The sequence below is a fragment of the Alligator mississippiensis genome, chromosome 5 (assembly GCF_030867095.1).
Source record: "Alligator mississippiensis isolate rAllMis1 chromosome 5, rAllMis1, whole genome shotgun sequence".
Taxonomy (NCBI): domain Eukaryota; kingdom Metazoa; phylum Chordata; order Crocodylia; family Alligatoridae; genus Alligator; species Alligator mississippiensis.
This window is the reverse complement of record NC_081828.1, coordinates 16633825-16657349: the sequence shown is the minus strand read 5'-3', so window position 1 is coordinate 16657349 and position 23525 is coordinate 16633825. Positions and strand designations below refer to the sequence as shown.

General features: G+C 42.2%; 1 protein-coding gene across 2 annotated transcripts in view; it reads right to left on the bottom strand.

Moving 5' to 3' along the window:
* Window positions 1–7807: 7807 nt before the first annotated feature.
* Window positions 7808–23525, bottom strand: part of CACHD1 (cache domain containing 1) — a 183471-nt gene continuing 167753 nt past the window's right edge. The window contains exons 18-27 of one of the 2 annotated variants that reach the window (XM_006272603.4): window positions 23120–23219; window positions 22900–23016; window positions 21375–21535; window positions 19315–19401; window positions 18985–19101; window positions 17811–17962; window positions 17147–17308; window positions 16239–16316; window positions 15055–15156; window positions 7808–9526 (exon numbers count right to left, since the gene is read on the bottom strand). In XM_006272603.4, coding sequence (XP_006272665.4) covers window positions 9288–9526; window positions 15055–15156; window positions 16239–16316; window positions 17147–17308; window positions 17811–17962; window positions 18985–19101; window positions 19315–19401; window positions 21375–21535; window positions 22900–23016; window positions 23120–23219 — 1315 coding nt within the window. In that variant the 3' untranslated portion in view covers window positions 7808–9287. The remainder of the gene's footprint in view (window positions 9527–15054; window positions 15157–16238; window positions 16317–17146; window positions 17309–17810; window positions 17963–18984; window positions 19102–19314; window positions 19402–21374; window positions 21536–22899; window positions 23017–23119; window positions 23220–23525) is intronic. The other variant, XM_019489122.2, reaches the window with a different exon arrangement.

The window sequence follows — 23525 nt, the reverse complement described above, 5'->3', positions numbered from 1 at the left end:
CTTGTGACCCACTTTTGGGTCGTGACCCATGGGTTGAGAAATGCTGGACTAGATGACCTCCGGAGGTTCCTTCCAACCCTAACTTTCTATGATTCTATGCTCCATGCCAGAATTAGAGCTGGAGCTGTTATCGTGTGTGCCATGCCAGAGCCAGATGTTGCTGCTATGACACGAGATGTGTTCACGTCAGGAGTTCCAGCTCTAGTATGGGACACGCTGCAGGAGCTGGAGCTGCTGCTGTGTGCACCAAAGGGGGCCAGAGCTACTGCCACCCACCTGCATCAGGCTGGAGCTGGAGCTGGAGCTGTTGTCATGCCTTAGGCTGAATTTGCCCTTGAAGAAGCTCTGCAGTCCAGATCTAACCTGGGGCAGGGGATGAATTTGACACCCCTGCTGCAATGCATTCCTATTAAAGTTGCTGTATGACATACTGGATGCGTCTACACGAGATGCTTTACTGTGCACTAGAGCTAACACAGTAAGCATCTGTGTCTACATGTGCAAATGTTTACTGCACAGTAATTGGCTCTAATCGTGAGTAAATTTGCTGCCTGCAAATACAAGTAGCATATTTATTTGTGATTAGTAAATGTGCAGTAGTGCATGTGTAGACCTCTGACTGGGAGCAAATGTGCTCCCGAGCAGCAAGGAGCAGGAGATTGCTCCCTGCCCCGGAAGCTGTCTGCTACCAGGGTGGGCTCCACCACCAGAGTCTGGGTAGGAACAATGACCCCCTTCAAGCAATTGCAGGGCCAGGGTTGGGAGATCCTTATCTTCCAGCCAGAGCCCCATTGTTGTGGGAACAAAGCTGGGAGATCCTTATCTCCCAGTGACAGCTCTGCTGTTGTGGGGTCAGTACTGGGAGATCCTCATCTCCCAGTCTGAGTCCAGCAGTTGCAGAGCTGGTGCTGGGAGATCCTGATCTCCCAGCCTAAGCCCTGCAGTTGAAGGGCCAGTGCTGGGAGATCCCTATCCTAATCTCCAAGCACCTAATCCCAGCATCTTTATTCTAATGTCCCAGCACCTGCCCTGCAACTGCAAGACTGGTGCTGAGAGATAAGGATCTCCCAGCCCTAGTGCTGCAACTGCAGGGCTTGTGCTGGGAGGTTAATTAAAGATCTCTCAGTGCTGGCCCCATCACTGCAGAGCTGGCACTAGGAGATGAGGAGCAATACTCAGGGGCCAAGAAACAGCTGTCTCCTGGCAGAGGCTGGGGCGTTGCTCTCCTTGGCTGCCGCAGGGGCTGGTTTGCAGGGCCGCAGGGAGTGGGAGTAGTCTGATGATAGGAGAAGCGAATCTGCTTCCATGTCCCTGCATATGCAGATGCTTGCCCAGGAAAGTGTACTCTTGAGTAGTTTACTTGAGAGTAAATTGCTCCCACATTATTCAAAGGTATTAGACACATCCACTGAGACATACTGATAGTGGGTCTCACATCTCAATGTTGAGTTGTTTGGTTCTGACAACTAGCCAGTACTTCAAGCGCTTTCAGACAGTAGAAAAAAATGTGTGATGATCTTTTGCCTCAAAAAATGTAACAATTTATTAAAAATAGAAATCTGGAAGCAAGGATGCAAAGCAAGTTAAACTTTCCCACTGGCACCTTAAATTTCTGCTACTCAGTATTAAAAGGTTTCCATAGAAACTGTCATGCAGTGTGACTGTGCTACTTTTGAGATATAAAAACACTTTATAAACGTGTCACAGTGAATTCTACACATCTTTCTTGTTTTCATGGAAAAGAAAGCATCCACTCTCCAGTTATCCCTGTTTTCCAGCTGACATCACAACTGTAATACATTTTAGCTTATACTTTCAGAAACGCTTTTGTTAGCATGGCTGTAATCTAAATAAATAAAACAGAAATGTTATTTTGCATAATGGGATCATATCATTGCTTCTTTTGTTTATATCATTTTGGGACGATATGAATGGACCTGACAGAACATATCAAACAATTATCTGTCTGGCACTTCTGAACATGCACTGGTCACAGCTCCAGTGATATGGGCGTCACAACAGTCCCAGGTATGCATTATGACATAGACCCGGGTGCTTAACTGCAGGCCAGATCTGGCTATGGGGCCAGGTCATCCAGCCTGTAGGGCTCCCTATGGGTCTGAAAATATGTACAGAAATAAAGTCTACTATTTATTGCATATGTAGGCTGGGATTTTCAAAGATGAAGAAGGAAAGGTGGTCCAGTGATTCATGCACTTTTCTTGAATTCAGGAGACCAAGTCCCTCTACCAGACTTCTAAAGTGAAGTCTCCAAGTCACTTAGAGCAAGGTCCACAAAGGCACTTGAAGTGTGTGTTATGACATTGGGTATCAGTGCTACTAAGACTTCACAGTCTTGAATTAGCTACCTAAGTTCCATATACAACACATGGAGGTGTGCAAAAAAGTCAAGATTTGTAGGGCCAGAAATGAGAAAGAAGGGACACAACTGTTTCAGCATTTTACCCAATGAGGTGGCTGCTGCCTTTTCCATGGAGCCCTGTTAATTTGAATTAGATGTGGTCTGAGTCCATCTAACAAATCAGGCCCCTCAGGCAGCTTAGGAACACCTAAGTTTTAGGATCCTGATTGGGCTGCTGAGTTTCTCAGCCAAGGCAAGCTATAATAGAACCATCTTACCACAGCATAAGTATACATACACAACTGTGAGGCATGCAAATATTACGGTATTGAGGGCCCATACATATACAAGACAGGACAGCCACCTAGGAGTTAAGCATTCAACAGCTATTGAATGTCAATGAGATTTCAGTGCCTAACTCTGGCGCTTTGAAGTTTCCAGCCATAGGTAGTGCAGTTGAATATAATTGCCTGGAGATGGAACAAAATCTCAACCAAAAGTACTTGTTGGCAGTCCCTCGAGGTCAAAGATGAAGTTTATCAGGCTTGATTGGTCCTCAGGTGACTGAGGAGCCCAATTTTGGATGCACATTTTTCGGCAGTGGAGGAATGTTGTTGTGTGGGGGAGTGGTATTTGCATCCTTAGGTTGGTCTCCTCCCTCCTCCGCCGCTGCCATTCCGCCTTGGTATCAAGTCGTTGGGTCTTGAAGTGGCATGTGCCTTGGTGGACCAGGTGGCATCACACCGAACGGTCAGCAGCTTGCTCCTCCCAGTCATTGGTGTCGATGCCTCCATGCTTGAAGACGACCTTGAGTGTGTTTTTGTACTGTTTCCTTTGGCTGCCATTTGGGCATTGGCCAACAGAGTTGGGAGAAAAGAATCTGGCGAGGGAGGCGGTTCTCAGAGATCCAGATACAGTGGCCCATCCATCGGAGTTGATTTCTCAAGAACAAGGCTTCGATGCTGGTGGATGATCCTTCATGGATCGTGCTGGTCCGGCTGTCCTCCCATTTGATCACCAGGATTCGATGCAAGCACTGCTGCTGAAAGCTCTCAAGAGTCTTAATGTAGCGTCAGTAGACGGTCCAGGCTTCACTGCAGTAGAAGAGGGTGGTCAGCACGACAGCCTTATAAACGAGGACCTTTGTCGACTTCTGAAGATCTCTGTTTTCAAAGACATATTGTCACAGCTTGAAGAAGTTGGCACTGGTGCAGTTGACCCGATGCTGGACTACTTCATCGATGGCAGCCTGTTGAGGGCGGTGGCTGCTGAGATATAGAAAGTGCTCCAAGAGTACTAGTCTGCTAATGGCAGTTAATATTGCATAAAAGCTTTATGCCCATGTACAGTCTGATTCCCTTTTTCCCTTACCTTAATCAAGATACTTTCTGCCTTTGCATTAGATTTTTCTAATTTGATAATGTCTTGGCATTGTCATTGTATCATCTTCAACAGTTTCAACACTGAGAAATCTTCTCTCCATAATCATTTTACCTTTCTTCCTACAGTCACTGACCTCACTATGAGCGATAACACTAAAGACTGCTTTTTTGTAAGTACTTTGTGAATCCTCTTCTGTTCTCATTTTCAAGGTGGGGGAGGGGGGGTATAGATAAACATTTTATAGTAAGCCATTAAATGTTACAAGGCATATCATAACTTACCTTTCTCCCCCAATCACGTTATTATGAAAGCTTTAATTTCAACAAATAAAAAAAAAAAAATCTTCCTTGATCTATTTTGAAGCTATATATTCTGAACACACAAACAACTTCTTTGACCCTAGGCAGACTAACAGGCTTCTGTGCAAAAGCTATTATCATACAATGGCCACAGAAATCAATACACCTTACTCAGTTAAAATTACTGAAAGCATCGAGGTAATTTAATATCCATGAGCACAAATAAAACAAAGCTCATAATATCTTTAGTACTGAGCAGGCTTTCAAGTTTAATTTTCATGGAAGAATGAAAAAAAATATAACAAGTCTGACTGAACTGACATTCTCATTAAAGGAAAGCAAACAAAAGGCAGGGGGTTTGCTGGTAACAGCTAAGATCCAGTGGGATCCAGGGAACTAATTTGGCTTGAACCAATAGCTCATTGCCTGGCCTTCCTCCCTCAGTCAGCAGCTTAACTGGGTAACTGTGGAGATGACACAGCAGCAATCCTTGTAACAAGTAAAAGGCTGTAGCTCAGCTTTTCTGGGTAAATTTTATCCGGAAAAGATATTTTGTTAAATATCCCCAATTCCATTCCTTTATTTATTAGAATTTTTTTAAGTAGTAGTTAAGAAGAGTCTTCTACTGAATAGATTGACCAGCAGGTTATTTCCCCCTGGGCCAGCACCACTTTAATCTCTGCGAGAAGTCTGGATTTGGAACTGAACACCTGCACAGTCTGCAGAACATGAAGCTGTGCATCCTCTCTTGGTACTATAAAATAAAGCTGTGAAGACATAGCCATCTAAACCAGTTAAAGTAAGAATGAGAAAAGCTAACCATCATTACCTCCCTTTCTGGAAAGGTCAGTTTAAAGGTTGGGACACAGGACTGGGCATTGTATAGATCAGGGGTAGCCAACCTCTGGCATGCAACAGAAAGCAGAGCAGCAGATCAAGCAGGGGAAGGGGATCAGAGTGGCACTCAGGGAGGATGCAGGGCTAATTTGTGGCATGCCTGCCAAAAATTTAGCCCCCACTGGTATAGATACTTTTTCTTCTACTCCTGTATGTAAATCTAGGACAAAATGCATGTGAGAGCACTAAAAATCACCATTCATCTGGGAAGGATGACAGACACCATACAACTGCTTTGATTGCCAGTTGTGATGTGCAGTCTGAAGACAGGCTTGGAGACTTTTCTATATTACCATTATGCATAACGGTCGTCCCACCTGTTGGTTGCCTGGCTGTAAGATAGCTATAGATCTAGAAACTCGCATAATGAAGAGTTAAAAGTCTGACAAAATATCTTCATCTTCAAGGTATCCAACAGCAAAACCTTCAGCTGTTCCCATTATTGCAAGCAGACATAAAGTGTCTGTAAACCTGGGAATTCACAATATTATGCTTTGGAATAAAAGAAGAGACAGGGAGTGAAGTCCATACACCTTGACCCTTTACAGCAGAGCAGTTTTAAGGTTCAGTGCTAAGGGTTTTAAATTAAGCGGCTAACAAAAGGTCTGAGCAAAAGACATATGTCAACCAGTACTTCCTGAATGGGGCTTAGATATATTTCTGGCAGAAGTGAATTTCAGAGACTAGGGCCTGCTATTGAGAGCACATTGCTAACACCCTGATGAGAACAGCAAGCAGAAAATTGACCCATTTTCCTTTGTGTTATATGCATTTATACACAACACTTTCTAATAAAATAATTAAGATTTAGCTTTTTTCATTATTGTTATAAAAGGCTGCACTAAGTACATTAAAACGACTAAGCATTGATTTCTAGTTCATAAATATGCATTACAAGATTAACAGATAAGTCCATATCACATGTAAATAATTGTTTAATTAGGGTTCTACTTAATCTGTTTCCCATAGCAAACATGGCCCAGACAGGGGGATAAAAAGGTGCTATACCACATTAGAGCCTCTACTAAATGAGCGTTCTACAGTATGTATTCTTTGGTACATAAACTAGTAAAATGCAGTTTAACTCCTGGTTCTTACAATAGTCTCTTTAAGGGACCTTTCCTTTTGAGTTATATTATGTGAAATATGTTAAATTCAGTTTTTTTTACATTCAGATTCACCTAAACAAGTGAAATCTCTTAAATTAGAACCTAAAATCCTACATTTTAGTTAATGTAATGAGAGATTTGTAAGTACAGATTAGGCAACTAACGATAAGTAACTGAAGTATTGTGCTCGATATACAATACAAACTTTTAATAAATCAGGTAGAGTTTTATTTATTTCAATCTTCACCTTTGAAGGAAGGGCTGCTATGTTTATGCTTAAAAATTCTTGGCTATTTGTGCTTTGTTTTGTCTAATAGTATTTTTCTCTCCCACAGGCAAATATCAAAAGAGTAGTTTGCCTATTGCCTAAAAACCAGGTTTACTTTGATTCAAACTAAACAATTCTAGCAAGTTAGTTAGCAAGAAATCCTAGTCCAAGGGCCTTGTCACACATACACTCAGTGTACATCTACATCTACTTGAGATGCTACTGCACAATACCAATGAGCTACTGCACAGCAGCACTGGCAGGTGCTGTGACATGCTGCGACTGTGCAGTAGTAACAAGCTACTGTGCAGTAGCATCTGAACACGTGCAACAGTGGTACTGCGCAGTAATGTTACTGTGCAGTCACTTAGTACTTGCATATGCAAGCACTAAATGACTGTGTAGCAACAGCTGCACAGTCTGCTGCTCATGTAGATGTGGTCAGTATGTGTTAAATCTGTGCAGTATTGAAGTTTGAATAGGTTCTGAGCAGTTGCATAATAACGTTTACTATGATTTCTGACATGCACAGCTCCCTGTTCATTAGTGTCTGCCCCAGCACCACACCAGTCTTGTATTGGTTTCAGTATGGTGCTGGGACTGACTATCAGCTGCTTATCAGTTTTGGCCCCAGGACCTAAGCCCCTTCTGTGAGGGGAAAATATCAGAATTGAGCCTGGGGTGGGCTGTAGTACTAAAATGACATTGGGGTGTGCTGATTGAGCTCAGAGGGAAGTGTGTGTGTGTGTGTGTGGGGGGGGGAGGGGGGGGCAAGTGGGGCTGCAAAAAACAGCCCATTTCCTTGCTGTTATCACTTATAATTTGCAGTCCCCCAAAGTACCCATTCAAATTACTCATATTAATTTCCATGGAACAGTCTGGCAATAGCTGAGCATGTTAATATGATCTGGAGATACTTCTCATGCAAAAAATCCTACATTTGCTATAATACAATCGCACTTAGCATGTGTTTTACTGTTTGAACACGTGGACACTCATGTTTTAAGTGCAGTTAACATGTTCTAAGTGCAATGTGCAACACGGCCCCAAGACATTTTGCATTTCAAAAAGAGCAAGCAAACTGCTAGCATTAACTTCCTAAGAAAAGAAATGGAACATCAAAGGAGCAGGCTCTTCAGTGAAAAATTTTTTTAAAACCCACATCAATGGTTTGCAACCAAACTTTTAATTGTGGTAGCATATAGGATAAAGATGCTGGTCCAGGCAGGCTGCCAGCATGGATGAACTTTTCCATGAGTTTTAACTTTTGAAACAATTAGAGAAAGAAGTTCTTTAAATAATTTAAAAAACAACATTTACAAGAGCTTTGAGTTGTATCTACAGATTAGGTCCATAAGAATTGCTGACAGAACCATGGGAATTAGAAATAGGGCTTGCTTATCAAGGAGTTGATATCATTTTTCTTTGTAGTGCCCATTCAGCCACAGTAAGAAGCAACTGAAACAGAATAACTTCAATCCAGCCAAAATTAATCCACAGAACTATACTTTATATACAGTTTATTTCACTAGAGATTGTAATTTTATACATAGTATAAAGGGGTATCCTGATATCACACGTATAGTTACTTTACTGTACTGTTTAAGAACCAATTTTTTTTTTTTTTACATAATACAGTATTAAGTACCCTATTAATTAAAACAGTATTTAGCGATCTTTAAAAAAACTACAAATAAATGGATGTTTATCATATGCACAGTGCAAGAACGTTTTTATAACATTTTAATCACAAAATGTGAATCTAAAATACAACACTGTGATTTAAAACTAATTTAAAATTATGATGCCCCATGTGGTATCAGAAAGACTTGATTAATCCCTCTATGAATCACCAAGCAGTGTTAAATTCCAGATAAACAGCAGCAACTAATAATTAAAATTTTAAAAGATATTTCCCAGAATATCCTGAATTTTACAAAACACAGTTTGTGCTTTTTTGTTCTATTTTTGCCAATGTTCTTAGGAGAAAAAAATGGGACATACTGAATCTTTAAATTCTCTGATAGTAAACACTATTTAAACCCTGTCTTCCTTCCATGAAGGGAATCTAAGAGTGGTCACAAGTGTCAATACAGGAAGACAAAGTGAGAATCATCAGCGCTTTTTTGGGAAGCAAAGGATCCCTCTTCTTCATATTCTAAAAAAATTTGTATCACAAATCAGCTTGCAAAATTTACACAAAACAATTGTGAAAAAGCAAATGTAAACAAGTCAGAAATGGTGTCTTCATTTTCCCTTTTTTTTTTGCGAAGTGGGGCTGTGGATGATTATCCGTTAATGAGAAACAAATGTCTTTCTTGGAAAAACCACTTCCATCACACAGAACGTATGCTGCACTTGTCGATAATTGCTAACGTGTTTTGCCCTTCCCCCCCCCCGAAGTTCACAAATGCTTCAAGTTCAATAAATAGTAGAAAAATAATCCTTTACTTAAAAATCTTGAGATGCATTGTTCCAGATCCCATACAGCAATTGTCAGAGCAGCGTACTTTCTAAAAATGAAACAGAAACCAACATAAAAAAACCCTTTATTTCTGTATCCAGCACTTCCTTTGTCTCTGGCTGCACAGATTTCTCCTCTTCCAGTTAAGGAAAGCAAAACATCTCCAGCTTCTTTGAGCTCTCTTTTCTCTTGGCTCGGCTTAACAGGGTTTCCAAAGCTTCAGTTACTGTGTAAACGTTTACCCCTGTTTTTGGAGGCCTAGCATGCCTCCTGCTCCATTTTATTAAATGTTATGGCAGGTCCATTCATCAAGCTCGTTTCCCTTCCATTTCAAAGCCAACCTTAATTTTTGTAATGTGTAAAGGTTTTACATGGAATAGTTCACTCAGAAAGGTGGTTAAACTGCTCCTGGCAAAGAGCACGAGCCCAACGCTGCCCATTTCTGCATGGATTCATTGTTCACAAACTCTTTCTTTTGTTCTTTCTCCGCAAAGAATGAAGTTCATTAGCATTCTGCATCCACAGTGTGTACTGTGACTGCAGCCTGTAAGTGATGGCTGTGATGAAGAGTAGGGTGGTGCAACCTGTAGTGGTGAAACTTGTGACTTAGAAGTGCAGCTGTTTGGGGCGGTGTGTCCAGGTCTAAATCTTCATCATGATTGCCAACATCAACACCAGCTGATAATGGGTCGTTGTTACATGGAGGGTTTTCACTGTCTTCCTGAGGACTCATGGTGCTGTAGCCTAGAAAACAACACAAATAAAGACAAACTAGGTAGGTCAAAAGATCCAATATTATTAGCTTGTACACATACCAACTTGCACTGGAAGCAAGAATGTGGTCAGAATAAAAGTTCTAGGTTAAAGATTTTGTATAATTTTAGAATAACTCCTCCTTCCCTGTTGCCATCCATTGCTCTTCACATGCTCTTGTGGTGTATTAAGAACCTGACTTTGAAATATCTGCCATACCGGACATTAAAACCAAATAAACCAACCAGCTCTTATGCATGTGGACAGTGTTTTCTAGATCAATGCTGTTGGCATTGTTTTAAATTACCAAAGAAACAAGAAACATGGTTTCCGAGAGAAAAAGATCCTGAAATATTATTTGGACTTTGAAAACAGAGAAAAGAAAAAAAAAACAAAAAAACCAGCAAGGCAAAATTTGGGCTGCACTGTCTCTTTAAATTATATAGGATTCCCATTCCTGACTACAGCTTTCTTTGTAAGGCCAGCAACTATTTCATCTATATTGCAGTCCTGTCTTTTTAGTTTGTGAAGGGACAGCAATGCAACACTTCTGCAGAATCCAGTGCTGGCATCAGTCGCTCTTTAGTTACAGACAGCTCTACTCAGATTTGTGAACAGTCAAACCCATCTACTGGTGCACAGCTGAATAGAAACTTCTGGCTGCTGAATATCTGCCTATGCATACACACTGTTAAAGAGTTAGATCTGTTGGGTTCTTAAGAAAACTCTCCAGATTGGTTTATGTCAAATCTTACAGACCTTTTCTCAGGGGAGATCAGCTATAAAGAAGTGACACAGTGTGCCCAGGTCCTCCGCAGCTGGAAATCTCTGAGAAGCGCTGCAATAAATCTATCTAAAAAACCCTATAGGCAACTTGGTAACACCTGCATCTGAAGAAACATATTGCCTGACTGTACCTAAGTTCCCTGGCACATGTTCATTTATTTAAAGGTGTGATGGGATGTAATGGAATTTAATGGAAAGACATGAGATTTTGGGATCAGATCCCTGTAGCACAATTCAACAGCAAATAGGTAGAGCCCTTTTCTCCCCAGCACCACCTGGGGTGACGAGGAACAATGGTCATAAGCTGATGGAGAATAGGTTTAGGTTGGAGATCAAAAGGCAATAATTTACAGTTAGGGTGGCCAAAATCTGGAACCAACTTCCGAGAGAAATGGTCCTCGCCCCTACCTTGGGCAAATTCAAGAGGAGGTTGGACGATCATCTGTCTGGGGTCTTGTGAACCCAGCATTCATTCCTGCCTGTGGCAGGGGTCAGGCTAGATGATCTGTTCAGGTCCCTCCTGATCCTAGCTACTATGAAACTATGAAACTAGGGCTGAATCCAAAGCAAATACTAGCCGCTTCACACAAGCCACTGGCTGGTACAGGGGGAGCCCGAGCTCCCCTTGCACTGGCAAGTTGAAAGCCAGGTGCCCATAGCCTGGCTGAACTCAAGTGGTCTCCAGACCCCGACTGACAATCAGTGATTGTTGGTCCCAGCCCTGGGACTGCACTGGTTCAAGTCTTGAGCTGGCTCTGCTTATATCCTGCCACACGTTCAATGTAAGGCACAATGGAAACAAGCCACAAAAAACACACACATCTTTTGTGTGCCTGGTTTCCTGTTTTGTCATGCCATTAATTCCTTGAATGTGAGGTAGGGCTACTATTTATGGCACAATTAACAGGTTAATCACATCTTAATTGTAACATCTGCCAGGGGGCTCAAAATAACATAGATTTGGTCTAACAAGAAAGGAAGGCAATCAAAATCCATCCCGTCTCATCTGGACCCTGAAGAGGCTGCACATATCATGCAGCTATTTTAATTTAGAATACAAGGAGTGCATTTTCTCTCCGTTCATGTCATTTCCTGAGCTTCATACACTGTAATTACAAGAATAAAAACAAAGCCAAGACAGAAACAGCACTTCACTTCTCTGCTACACAAGGACGTTATGTTTTGTTACCTATCAGTTGGGCTTATGTCTTAGTCTTGACACTAACTAGCTGCTGAGCTAATTAAAGGAGTACAGAGTTTAACACTATTGATTTAATGGGCAGTTTGCTAATCATTACCCAGCTGCTTTCTGGCCTTTCATTTCTTCTACATGAATTTTCTCTTATACTTTTCAGAGAAGAGGTATCAAATTATATGGAAAACACAAGGTGATCAAAGTGCTCTGCTTGGGAGTGGATGCATGACATGTTTATCTTCAATTTACTCTAGTGTCAACTCACATGGGTGTCTGAGGTGGACCAGTGCTCCATAAGCAGGTACCCTGCAGTAAGGTTTATGATGATGCCTTGCCACTAGGTGGTAAAGGAGCCAGTAGTAGTATCTTTGTACTGAGCAAAACTACCTCAGAATGGTATTGCATAGGCCATAGTGGGTGGGCACAAACCTGGTACGCCAATTTAATAGTCACTGCTGTGTAGTTACTACTCCCTGTCTAAACAGAAGCTTTATGCTAAAATGGAGCAATTTACACCAATGTAAAGCTGCATATCATGTGATAGCTGCATATCATGTGCTGGCCTGGCCCCCACCCCACTCCGTCCCATGTCCCTGCCGCACCATCTCCTGTCCGACCACTTTTGGAGCACTCCGATTGCTTGTTTCAGTCAGTCAATCAATCGGAGTGAGAATAAAGCGTTATAATATTAGAAATAATATACCTCTGTATGCATTCAGCAGTTCTTTAATATCTTAAATGACTTTATGAGCATTAAGCAACTTCAACTTGACAGTCCTATGACCAGATATGACTAGTCCCATTATAAAGATGAAGACACAGAGGCTCAGTGCATTTACGTGTGAGTAGCAGATTTGGATCTAGACCTGCAGGATTGTGGGGGATATACAGAAGATCTCTATGGGGCAGCTGGGAAGGAGAGCTAGTGACCAGAGCTGGGAGCAAGACTGAACCTGGAGCCATGCCGCAGGGCCCTGTTCTCTGGCATCAGAGGCAGCTGTACTCCATTCCTATTCTCTTTCCCAGCAATTCCAGATAGACACGTATCCCTTTATCCAAGTGTGTTCATTTTTTGTGATTATTTTTAACTAAACTAACCACTGCTGCAAGTGAACAGTCATAATTCACAAATAGCAAAGAAAGAAACGTGTTTGTTTCTTTGGAACAGTTAGCAGAGGGGGAGCCCACAGAATCTGAGACCAGAGAACTGGGCTTTTCAGCACTGCTGAGAAGCAGCAGGCACCACAGACCATGCAATCCTTCAGCTGGGTGCTCTACTGATGAACTCTACTTTCTATCTCTGCTGCCTCCCTCTTATCGATAACTCCTCCTCTTAGCTAAGTGGAGACTCCCAGTCTGATAAATTCCCTCTGGTCAGTCAGATTCAAGCTCTACTGCTGAGGCACTGCTGCAAGCCCCATACCTACACTCCCTCTCCTCTTGGCCCAACCCTTATTAAAAGAGACAGTGGGAAACTCTGTAGTGAAGGTACCCTGGAAACAGACTTAGGACTTTCACATCCAGAGAGATGACTACAACTGAGACAAGTTAGCTTAGAGAGGAGATAAATATAAAGCATAATGTTAAGGTGCTGAATGCTATAGGGGATGTCATGTGTAATATGAGAACAATCAAGTCAAAAGGCATCATCACATTTAACCCTGATAAAGGGAGCATGCTTTTTCTTTTTAAAGAAACACAAGGCATAATGAACCTAAAGACTTCATTCCCAACAAGTCCATCATGGGGTCACGAGTTTGGTAAATTTCCAAAGAGAAAAAAGATGAGACATGTAGATGGATAATAAAAACATCCACAGTAACATTAGTTGAGATACTAAAAGAAGAGCATCATTGATTGGTGGTTTCTGCACTCAAGAAAGCATCACCTAGCTAAAGAGAAGATATTGTTTATACATCAGTCTCGCTGAGAAAGTGTTGACCAAGAGTTTTAGAAAATGACCAGGGGCTTGGGGTACCTCAATTTTTAAGTTCTCAACCGAAGACATCTACCAGGGCCCTTACTGCTAAGGAAGTATTGAATCCCTGCCTCAGAAAAAAAACCAGGCCTCATCAGAAATGTCTCCAGTTGGAGATCAATACTCATTTTTCAATCAGTGCATCTTACAGGCAGAGAAAGACAAGGAGAGGAGACTGTACAGACCTCTGAAGGAGACAAGAAGTCTGGTTACTCCTGTTTGTGACAAAGCCATTGCTGTCTAAAAGTAATATGCAATTTCAAGGATTGGGCAGGTGGTTATCCTGCTACCAGTGTAGAGCCGGGTGTTGGGCAGGGGAATTTCTAAGAGTGTAAGAAATGAAACAACAAAATCAGACTGAGGCTGAGGACACAGGAGTGCAGTTTCTTGGGAACGCTCTAGTTGCCCCAAGAAGAAAAGAAATTGTGACCAAAGGATGCAGCCCCTTAAATCAATGTATATCTGCTCTAATCCAGTAAGTTTTACAGTGGTTCCAAGCCAGAGGAGTTACTTTCAAGGATAGCTGTTTATTTGTGTGCAGGTGCTGTAAAGTGGTTACCCTCAGGCTTCTGCCTAGAGGTTTCTGTCTCAGGACAACTTTGCTCACGTAGCCATGGCCTCAGTAACATAATAGGTGTGATTTAAAACATGCAACAATGACATTCAGTTCCAGCTGACACTGCTGGCAGACAGCCCTGTCTACCCTTGTCTTAACTTACACTGAGCCTTCCTCACAGGTCAATAACATGAAGACTTAAAAATTGTTGGTCTCTGGATGTTCACCCAAGCCCACTATTTTTCATGGTGGAAAGAGATGACAAAATTCCCTGATGACCTGAAAAGGGTTAACAACAGAAATATGGGAAGGAACTAAATGTCACCATCCTAAACCCATTTACTCTATGTATAATAAATGATGATCATCTGTTTAAAGCTGACAGACACATCAAACGTCCTCTGTCACAGCAGCATGTGCTGAATGCCCAACAGAAAGGCTAAGAGAGCATCAGATACATTACAGCTTAATCCATGCTTAGTTTAGCCCAGCCACTTTCAGCACCTATTACTAGAGTGGAGATGGAGTTTTATAACAAGATGTGCAGGTCACCTTTCAGAAAAGAAAGTAGTTGAAAATGCTCACTTCATAGGGCAAGGAATGCACTCTGTTGGCGTGAAAGTGAAATTTATCATCCCTTCTCTGAACGGGTTGGAGAAGCTGTCAGGGCTGGCTAGGGGCAAAATGGTGCAGTAAACGGGGTAACATTGCTGTCTGGTTGAATTCCAGGCAGTCAGTCACCCAACAAAGCTAATCCTGTCCAAGAATGAGATTCAGAGAACAAGGCATTAAGCAAAACAGTTCATGTTAAAGTACTGCTCTTACAAAAATAGCTTTGTTGCTGGACAGTGTCATGTGCTGAGAGGTGTCAAAATTGTTTAACTCTGAAGCAATAAGGAGCAAAGTTTTTTTGGTGGCCTTATCTGCGACTTGCCAAACAACCGAATTCAGTTGAGCAAGTGCAATCACCAAGAAGGGGGAGAGAGGGTGGTGCAGAGTCTTACCATGATCGCTCTCTGTTCCTGATCGCCCCCAGTACCGACGTCTGCGCTCTGGGCTGTGCGCGTGTCGCTCAATTACTGCTGCTATAAACCGAGTGTTGCTGACTAGGAGAGAGAAGGAAACAAGGCTTGTTTTAAACAGAGCATTTCTAAGTTATATTCATGGAGCAATTCAATAGCAAGGAAGCAGCAGGTTCTGTGAGCTGTGGCTGAATTCTTATAGGAATTGCCAACTTCCAAAACATAGAAGATGGGGTCAGATAAAGGCTTGCTAAGGACAGCAGGTCATGGTCTAAGCGCTGTGAGCAGAGATTGACCACGATGAACATATTAACCTCTTCATCTCCTTTGAGAAGTAAACATTACACAGGGTTCCAAAATATGGAGACCCAGGACACATTTGCATCCTGCTCAGTTTCAAAATGAAAAGCAGGGAGGGCTCATCTGAGCTAGAAGAGTAGCAGTGGCTGCCAAGTGCCAAATTCGCATGCAGAACTGGTTCTTGAAGTCAGCAGGGTGGGCAGATTTGGGGTCTTGATTCCATCCACTACAAAGTTAGGGCTACATGGGAAATTCTGCTCTGGATTCAGACTTTCACTTCTCTATGAGCCCAAAGGCAGGTGGGCCCATCACTGTACAGTAGTATCACACACAGGACAGCCATGACTGTATAGTGAAGACTGGCAATCAGTTTCACGATTTCCTGAGTTCTTACTGAACTGAAACTTGGAATTAAAGGGCCAAACAGTGCTTGCCCTTTGCAAGGCTGCTCAGTGCTAGGAGCTTTTCATACCCTGTCAGTCAGTGACACTCTTTGGCTCTCCTTCAGCTGTTCCCATAACTAGCTGGTCATGGAGGGAGAAATCTTACTGTACTGTAACCGACAGAACAAGCAAGAAGCTCCCACTATGCACCAGGGAGATCTGAGAGGCAGCAGGTCTTGTGCCTAACAAGAACTGAAGGGCCAAAACCAGTAATTTTGGGGGATGGGACTGAAAAGACACTGGGAGTTACAATCTACATCAGTCAACTCTTTGGACTTGTTATTTTTGTTTACTAAACTGGTAAGAGAGCTCCAAGATCCTTTATGCGCTTGCAGTTCAAACATAAGCAGAAGGATGCAAGACACTCACCAACCCTCAGCCTAATACTGGCAACAATTTACAGTTATTCAACTCGGCACTTACTGATTCCTCTGTCTTCATGGCTGTCATCATCTCTCTCATCCCTATCATTTTCCAGGTTGGACATACGCACTGACATTTCTACACACCATTACAAACAGAAAAATGCAACTGTTAAGAGAAAAATTTTGGATCGACTTATTAAAGACTGTCAACCTGGTGGCATCCTGCATTATGATGCTGGAGAGCCATGCTCGGGGAAGGGGCCGGGGGACTTCCTGCTTCTGAGTCAGATGGGGATGAGGTGCTCCCTGCAGATGATACACTGAGGTATCCTAGAAATGAGCTGGCTGTGAAAGAGTCAGAGCACAGGGATGCACAAAGAGGTGGTGAATGTGCTCAAAACAAGACAGCATGGTCTGGTGGAACGGGCACTAGTCTGCAGTGTGACTAAAACAACAAATCTGTTCTCCTTCCCTTTCCTGTATATGTGTAAGTTGCCACACTTGTGAATGGCCCACAGAGTGCAAGTGGGAATCCAGGGAGAAATAACACATCCAAGCAGCAGCCCAGGAGAAAGAAACTGTTTCTTGCTGGACAACAATCTATTTTTAAAAACATTCAGGACAGCATGCAGCTGGATCTGCCACTTCTGAGTGAGCAACCCCATATTCACAGCTCCTGGGGGAAATGTTTTACAATTGTCACTCCAGGTTTTCCCCAGGAAACAGAAGGCTTAGCTCTGAATCCAGCAGAGGGCAGTGGTACTCAAGCACACCAGACACTGTTATTACAAAGCTGATTTATACAAAGCCAATAGCAGGACTGGGGTAAAGAGCATCAGGCTGGGAGTCAGAGTTCCCAAAGCACAAAAGCAGTAAAGTGGTTTCTGACTACAAGCAGGAGAGTATATGAAATGCAAGGATTTTTAGCCTTGGTGTTTATTCCACCCGCAAGAGTGATTAGCTTACCCTGTGCAGCAAGAGGTGACATGTGCTGGTGACTCCTCCGATGGATCTGGTGGCGATATGCATACACTGCCAGAACTAGCACCATAATGCACCCCATAATACCTCCAGCTACTGGACCGACCGGTGCACTTTTTATCATGTTCAACGTTATCACCTCATCTCCTGAATAAAAAAAAAAAAGGCAAATGAATACCCTGCAGAAAACTTCAGACCAGCATTCTACAAATTAAAACAAACTCAAGGCTTTCTCGAGGCCTCAGAAGCACATCTGTGCAAATATGAAATGAATCCAGTTTCAGAAGGGGTACTCCTTAATGACAACGTGTCGAGTTCCCTGGGCCATATGTGGAGGCAGTTGAACATAAAGCCACCCACATCCACCCTCCCTCCTTTGCCGCCCTAAGCACTTCATGCTTCTTGGTTTACCACAGGAACGTTGGTATGTTGGGGGATTGGACAGATGCTGAAGCAAAGCATTTACCAATTGCGAAGTACCTGTTAGTGACACCACTTCTGTACTTTAACTTAACAAAGAATGAAAAATATCTGTGGCACAAATATGAAGCACATGGCTTGAAAGAAGCACACACATGGACAGAACGTACTACCAAATACTGGTTGTGTAATGGATAAATACAAATCCTCTGTAAAACCCCAGAATTACCTATTGCTCCCATATCATCCACATAGGGGCTTTTTGCTCCCACAATGCCACCAAAGCATTCTTTTTGAGGTGCGCAGTAAGGTTTATCCAGGTGGGTTTTTCCATCACTGTCCACCACACACCACTCGCAGTCCAAGACACCAAAGCAATCTCTGAAAATTGACAAACAAGGATAGCTTTACCATAAACAGAAATATATTTTTGTTTGGCTACATTTCAGTCCATATTTCATCGCAGTCACTAGCCAACTGAAAACTGAAATCATCCTTAAATCCTCATGGCTGGTGTCCAAATGGAAAAAAACTGTCCAAAAAATTTAGATGGCAGATCAATCATATGAGGAAGCAGTGTCTCTGTCATTCGCTGACCCACTCTCCTCTCTCTCTGTAAAACAAAGGGACTGCAGACTGCCTACAGCTCTTCAGTTGGGGTGTGTTTCAGCATGGAGGAGTCCCCACCTAAGTCCTGTCCCTTTGGGTCAGGGCCTAGGGGGAAATGGTTGGGAAAAGAGCACTCTGGTTAAGTCTAGCTGGTGGACAATTGCTTAGAGACCACTGCTAACTGGCACAAATTAGAGCAACCACCAAGCTGTTCTAAAGCAGCTAGGGCTAGAGTGGACACACAATCACAGTGGTTTTAGCTGGCTCCTTGCTGGCCCTGTATTTGTACTCCACAGAAACAGAGTGCAACAGAGATGCTGCCTCAAACTTTGCCAGTCACAACTTGATCCATCAAGCCTACTGCACTCACAGCATGGATTGTTGAATGATACGCAGCTTATTTTTAGCTGACAAAAATCTGCTGGACTGGATAAGCAGTACCTAACTCCCTTGTTTCGATGATTGTTCTTGTTCTAGTGCACCTCACTTCTCAAGGAGTACAGACAAACATCCAGGCACTGTCCCTCTGGTTGCATTCATGGTCCTCTAACTAGCAAATGTTTCTCACTTATATTGATGCATCCACTTAGCCTTAATGAACCAAACAGATACTGAGATCTCAAGTTTGCTGCAGGACAGCACAATAGCACTGCAGCCATGATACCAGGCCAAGATGTTATGACATATATTCATTTAGTATCCAGGGAAAATTTATCTGTATTTAAATAAATAGCAGCTCCTATTAATTTCAAGCACTGCACATATTTTCAGAGCTAAGAAACACTGCACTTTACCCGCTCTCCATTCTCTGGTTGCACCGAGTGTTAATACATTGTGGAAGAGCATCCTGCAGGCTAGGATCAATTGCTGTGAAAGTCATTGGTTCTTGATGGACTTCACAGCTAGGATTCCTGTATTGGAGGGAAAATTTGAGATTGTGTCACCAACAGAAGACAGCAACAAAAAATGAACTGTGCAAAGTACAATTCAGTTGCTAAATTACTGTAATAAATTATGGTATATTTTACCCTGCAACACACAAGGTAACATGAGCAAACTGTTGACGTTAGAAAATGTAATAAAGATAATGTTGCTATGGTCTCAGAAGTGACATTTGTTCTCACCTGCTCTCTGCGTTGGTAAGGTTGCCAGTACATTCATTGACCTCTAGAGGGCACTCACAAGGGCATTCACATTCATTTTGTTCCATTCTTTAGAAAAAAGAAAAAAATGCTGAACAGGTCAGTATAAACCAGGTCTGAGCTCTGATCCGGCATACTGCTGGAGTAGTGCAGCTGAGCATTGGGAGCTCAGCAGCCAGGAGGAAATCCTTCCTTCCCTCCATCCCTCAGAAGTAAATCCTGTGCCCCTATTCTGTGCTGAAACTGAGGGGAAATATGCCAGCTGGATCTGTAGATCCACTTCTCTACTCCTGGATACATTTGCCCCTTTCCCCACAGATGCTAAATAGCAGAGAACATGTCCCAGAGGTTCAGACATGATATGCAAGAGCCTTCTCCTTCTGGGCAATGGAATCATGCTGATGTTACTGTTGTCTGGTCCTCCTGCAATGGGGAAACACAGGAACACCAGCCTGGAACGGGCTGTCATGTCCAGTTCTCTAATATTGGAAGCAATTCTTTATCAAGAATCCTAACAATAACCATCCACACCAAAGCCCTCCACCACCACCGTAAACACCACCACCACCGTAAAGCACATTATGAAAACAAAGCCAAAAACATTCTACAATGCACTAGAGGTAAAAAGCAGGGGAGACCAGAGCACGGCCAATGCCCAGACACTGCAATGGCAGAGAAGACCTTTAGTTAACGTGTGCGCTCAGAGGATAAGGATGCAAGCGGAGGATTCAATTTTTGCCCCTAGGGGACAATCTATGTTATTTCACATTAAAAAGCATTAATAAACCATAGGGCTTGAGGCAAAGAGCCTGATCCTGCCAGCATTCAACCCTGCCCCAGATAAGCAATCCCATTCCGTTTAGTGGAATTTAGGGCCTTGCTACATGTTAAAATTAAGGCCAGACAGAAACCAGCTATAGAGTTGTCACATGTTCTGGCTCTTTTTATAGCTGGATAGATATTTTATCATGTGATAATTACTTTGCATGTGTGGCTGGTCTAAATTAATTGTGCAATTAACCAGTTAATTGTGCGATAATTACTTTGCAGTTGTGGCTGGTCTTACTTTGCATGTATGGCCAGTCTAAATTTATTGCGTGATTGACCAGTTAATTGTGTAATAAAAGTAATGTGTAGCTGGGCCTTACTCACACACAATAAGTGCATCTACACATGTGCCTAACTCAGGAGGTGAGCAATTAGCTCCACAATAGTGTGTCATTGTTTATGCAGCATACATGCACCTGTATTAGGGCACAGTAAATTAATTAACTCTGCTGTAGGATAGTATTGTCTGGAACAAGTACTATCTTAGGGCAGAGTCATTTTGTGCGCTGAAACCCACGTGCTGTGACCGGGGCCTGAGGGTGATACAGTGCAGGGACTGCCTGCTACCTGGGCTCCCCCACTGTAGCACCCTCATGCCCTAGCCAGTCCCTCCATCACCTGACACTTCCAGTCAGAGCCCAGGGCTGACCCCTGAGCCCCCTGCCAGCCTGGATCTGTTCTGCCCCAACTCAAACAGCTGTGGTCCTAGGTTCACATGTATACACTACACCTGGGAGCAGCTGACTGGCACAAACTGCACCAGAGTTTAGTGAGCTGTGCTAACTGCATGTGTAGATGCACCCCCTAAAACTTGCATTCCTTAGTATGAGGCCAAAGGAAACACTGTAAAATGACAAAGAACAGACTATGTGTATGTATGGTAAGGGGGAAAGGGGATGAGAGGAGCGCTCAAACTATCAAAAGACTTTGATGACATTTTGAAAACATGGAAAAGTACTTTAAAAGAGTGAGCACCATGAGGAAAAAGCCTGATAAGCCCACAAGCCTGTATACAAAAGATGTACAACTCTGCCTGTTTTAAATAACATAATTTGATTAATTCAGCTAGTGTATCTGTTGTACTATGGCCTTAGGTTTGGACTGCAGCTATGAAGCTTTTCCTATAAATGACCAGTGTTCTTGAGCTTCATTTGAAATATATAACACAAAAAGATTGCTTGTACCAGTCAGTTTATTTCAAATCACTTGCTTACCTGTGACAGTTCAGACACAGCCTGTCTACCATACTACAGGCACAGAAAGCAAGCGAGTCGCATGTTTCATTGACTATTCCAACAAAGGTATTGGTTCCAGGTATTCTTGTCAGTCTGTATTTAGAACAGTGGCTGCCATGCACAAGGTTTGTCAGATCACCCTAGGGAAAAGCAAGTCACGTCAGAGATATGGCAAGGAACATATTTCCTGGTGAGCTGAAGTCATTCCTGCTTCCCAAACAGTTGTACTGAAGCACAAAACGGAAACAATCTGAAGGAACATGAACATAGGGTGCTTTTCTTCTGATACTGGGTATATAAATTAGCCTGTGCTTGTTTTCAAGAAGAGCAAAACTGATTATATACTGGTTGACAAAGCACTTTCCATGTATTCATCTTATATGATGTGATACAATGGCCTCTAGTGTAATATCCTGCCTGACTGCTGACTATTCTTCATCCAAATAATTCAAATAAATCTGTTCTCCCCACTCCTTTCTCCATGATGCCAGCTATTTGTAACCTTCACAAAGAGACTCAGTTCTGGCTGGAAAGCATCATCACAACTTGCAGAAAACTTGCTGGCTTGTGTACTATAAAAATATCCTCCAGCTGTGGTCTATTTTGTAGGCTAAGACAATCCTGATCCTGACTCTCACAACGTAATCAAAATTTGCATTCTGTCTTCCACATTCTCATTTGCTGCAAATATGGTTTTGTCTTTTGCATCTTGACTGTGAGCAAAACACTAAAATTGATTGACCTTGGCTCAGCTTTCAAACGATTTCTTGACGCTTATGTTAATAATCATCAAAAAGTGCGTTTAAATAGCAGTACTCTATCAGAGCATGTATTATTTTACATTATTCTACAGTGACCTTGTCATGATGGATTGTTTGCAGTCAGCATTCAATACACAGCAACAGACAATAGCTCTTCTGAATACTGGCTGAGAATCTTTGGCAAGACTGAGAATGGGGAAGACTCATATATGACATGGTATAACCACATTCACTCAGAATCAAAGAACTGAATTTGACAAATTTGCACTACGTGAGTCTTGTCATATTTGCTGTCATATGCGTTCTCTATTTTACCACCTGAACTTCTAGCTAGAGAGGAGATACATTTGGAAACTCTATAAATGTGAAGGGTAAGGCAAAAGTCCCATCTTTATCCCATAAGTTTGACAAGGGTGAGGATTGGCAACTGGATGTCAGGTAACAAGGTTTACTGCAGAAGAGTCCAAACTTTTTTTTTTTAATTGTTCAATAAGGACAGGAAATACAAACTTCCCCTGTTCTAGATACTTGGCTAGACTGCACCACTACCGCTCTCTTTTGGCAAGTTCCACTGTTTATAATCACTTAGATTTCAATGGACTCCTTACGCAAATAAGGTTTGCACAATCTAGCCTGCTTATTTTAGGTCTCTATAGGCTAACATGGTTCACTCTTCAGAAAGAGTTTACTTGGTATCGCTGTTGTTGTTCAAACCGAAAGTACTTAAAAAAAACAACACTTACCACAAGGCTGGTATTAAATTTATAAAACCGCTGAACTGTTCTGTCACTGAAACTGTTGCAAAGGTTTTTCTTCACAAAGTTTGGGTGATTCAAAATGTCATTTGCTACCAATGGTTCCTGAAAGTAAAAAACAAAACAAAACACATCATAATTATATCAGTACATTTCAAAGAACCAGAACTAGAAACAACAGAAGTAGAAAGAGGAGCAGAAGTCGAACCTTGTGTGTGATATGCTGCTGTTCTACTGGAGCATGACCTTTAGGATCAATAAGGGTTGGGTGTGCCACAAGATATCCTCTATCTTCCATGATAAAGCATCTAGACAAGCACAATATATTAATTATTAATAGATTTCTCCATATTGTAGAGGCAAAATATGGTCTAGAATTTAGAACTGTAAGCAACCAAAAACAAAAATACAACAAAACACCACTTCTGGCCAATTAAAAACAACTTCCTGCCCATTGAAACAATCTTTAAAAGACTATATCAGTATTTCCCTGAAGTTTGGAAACCAGACACTTTTGCAACACTGTGCTTATACCAAGATCTTGAAGGCTGAAATGAGTAGAAACAAAAGTGCATCGTCAGATCCAAGAGGAATATAAATATAAAAAAGAAGCA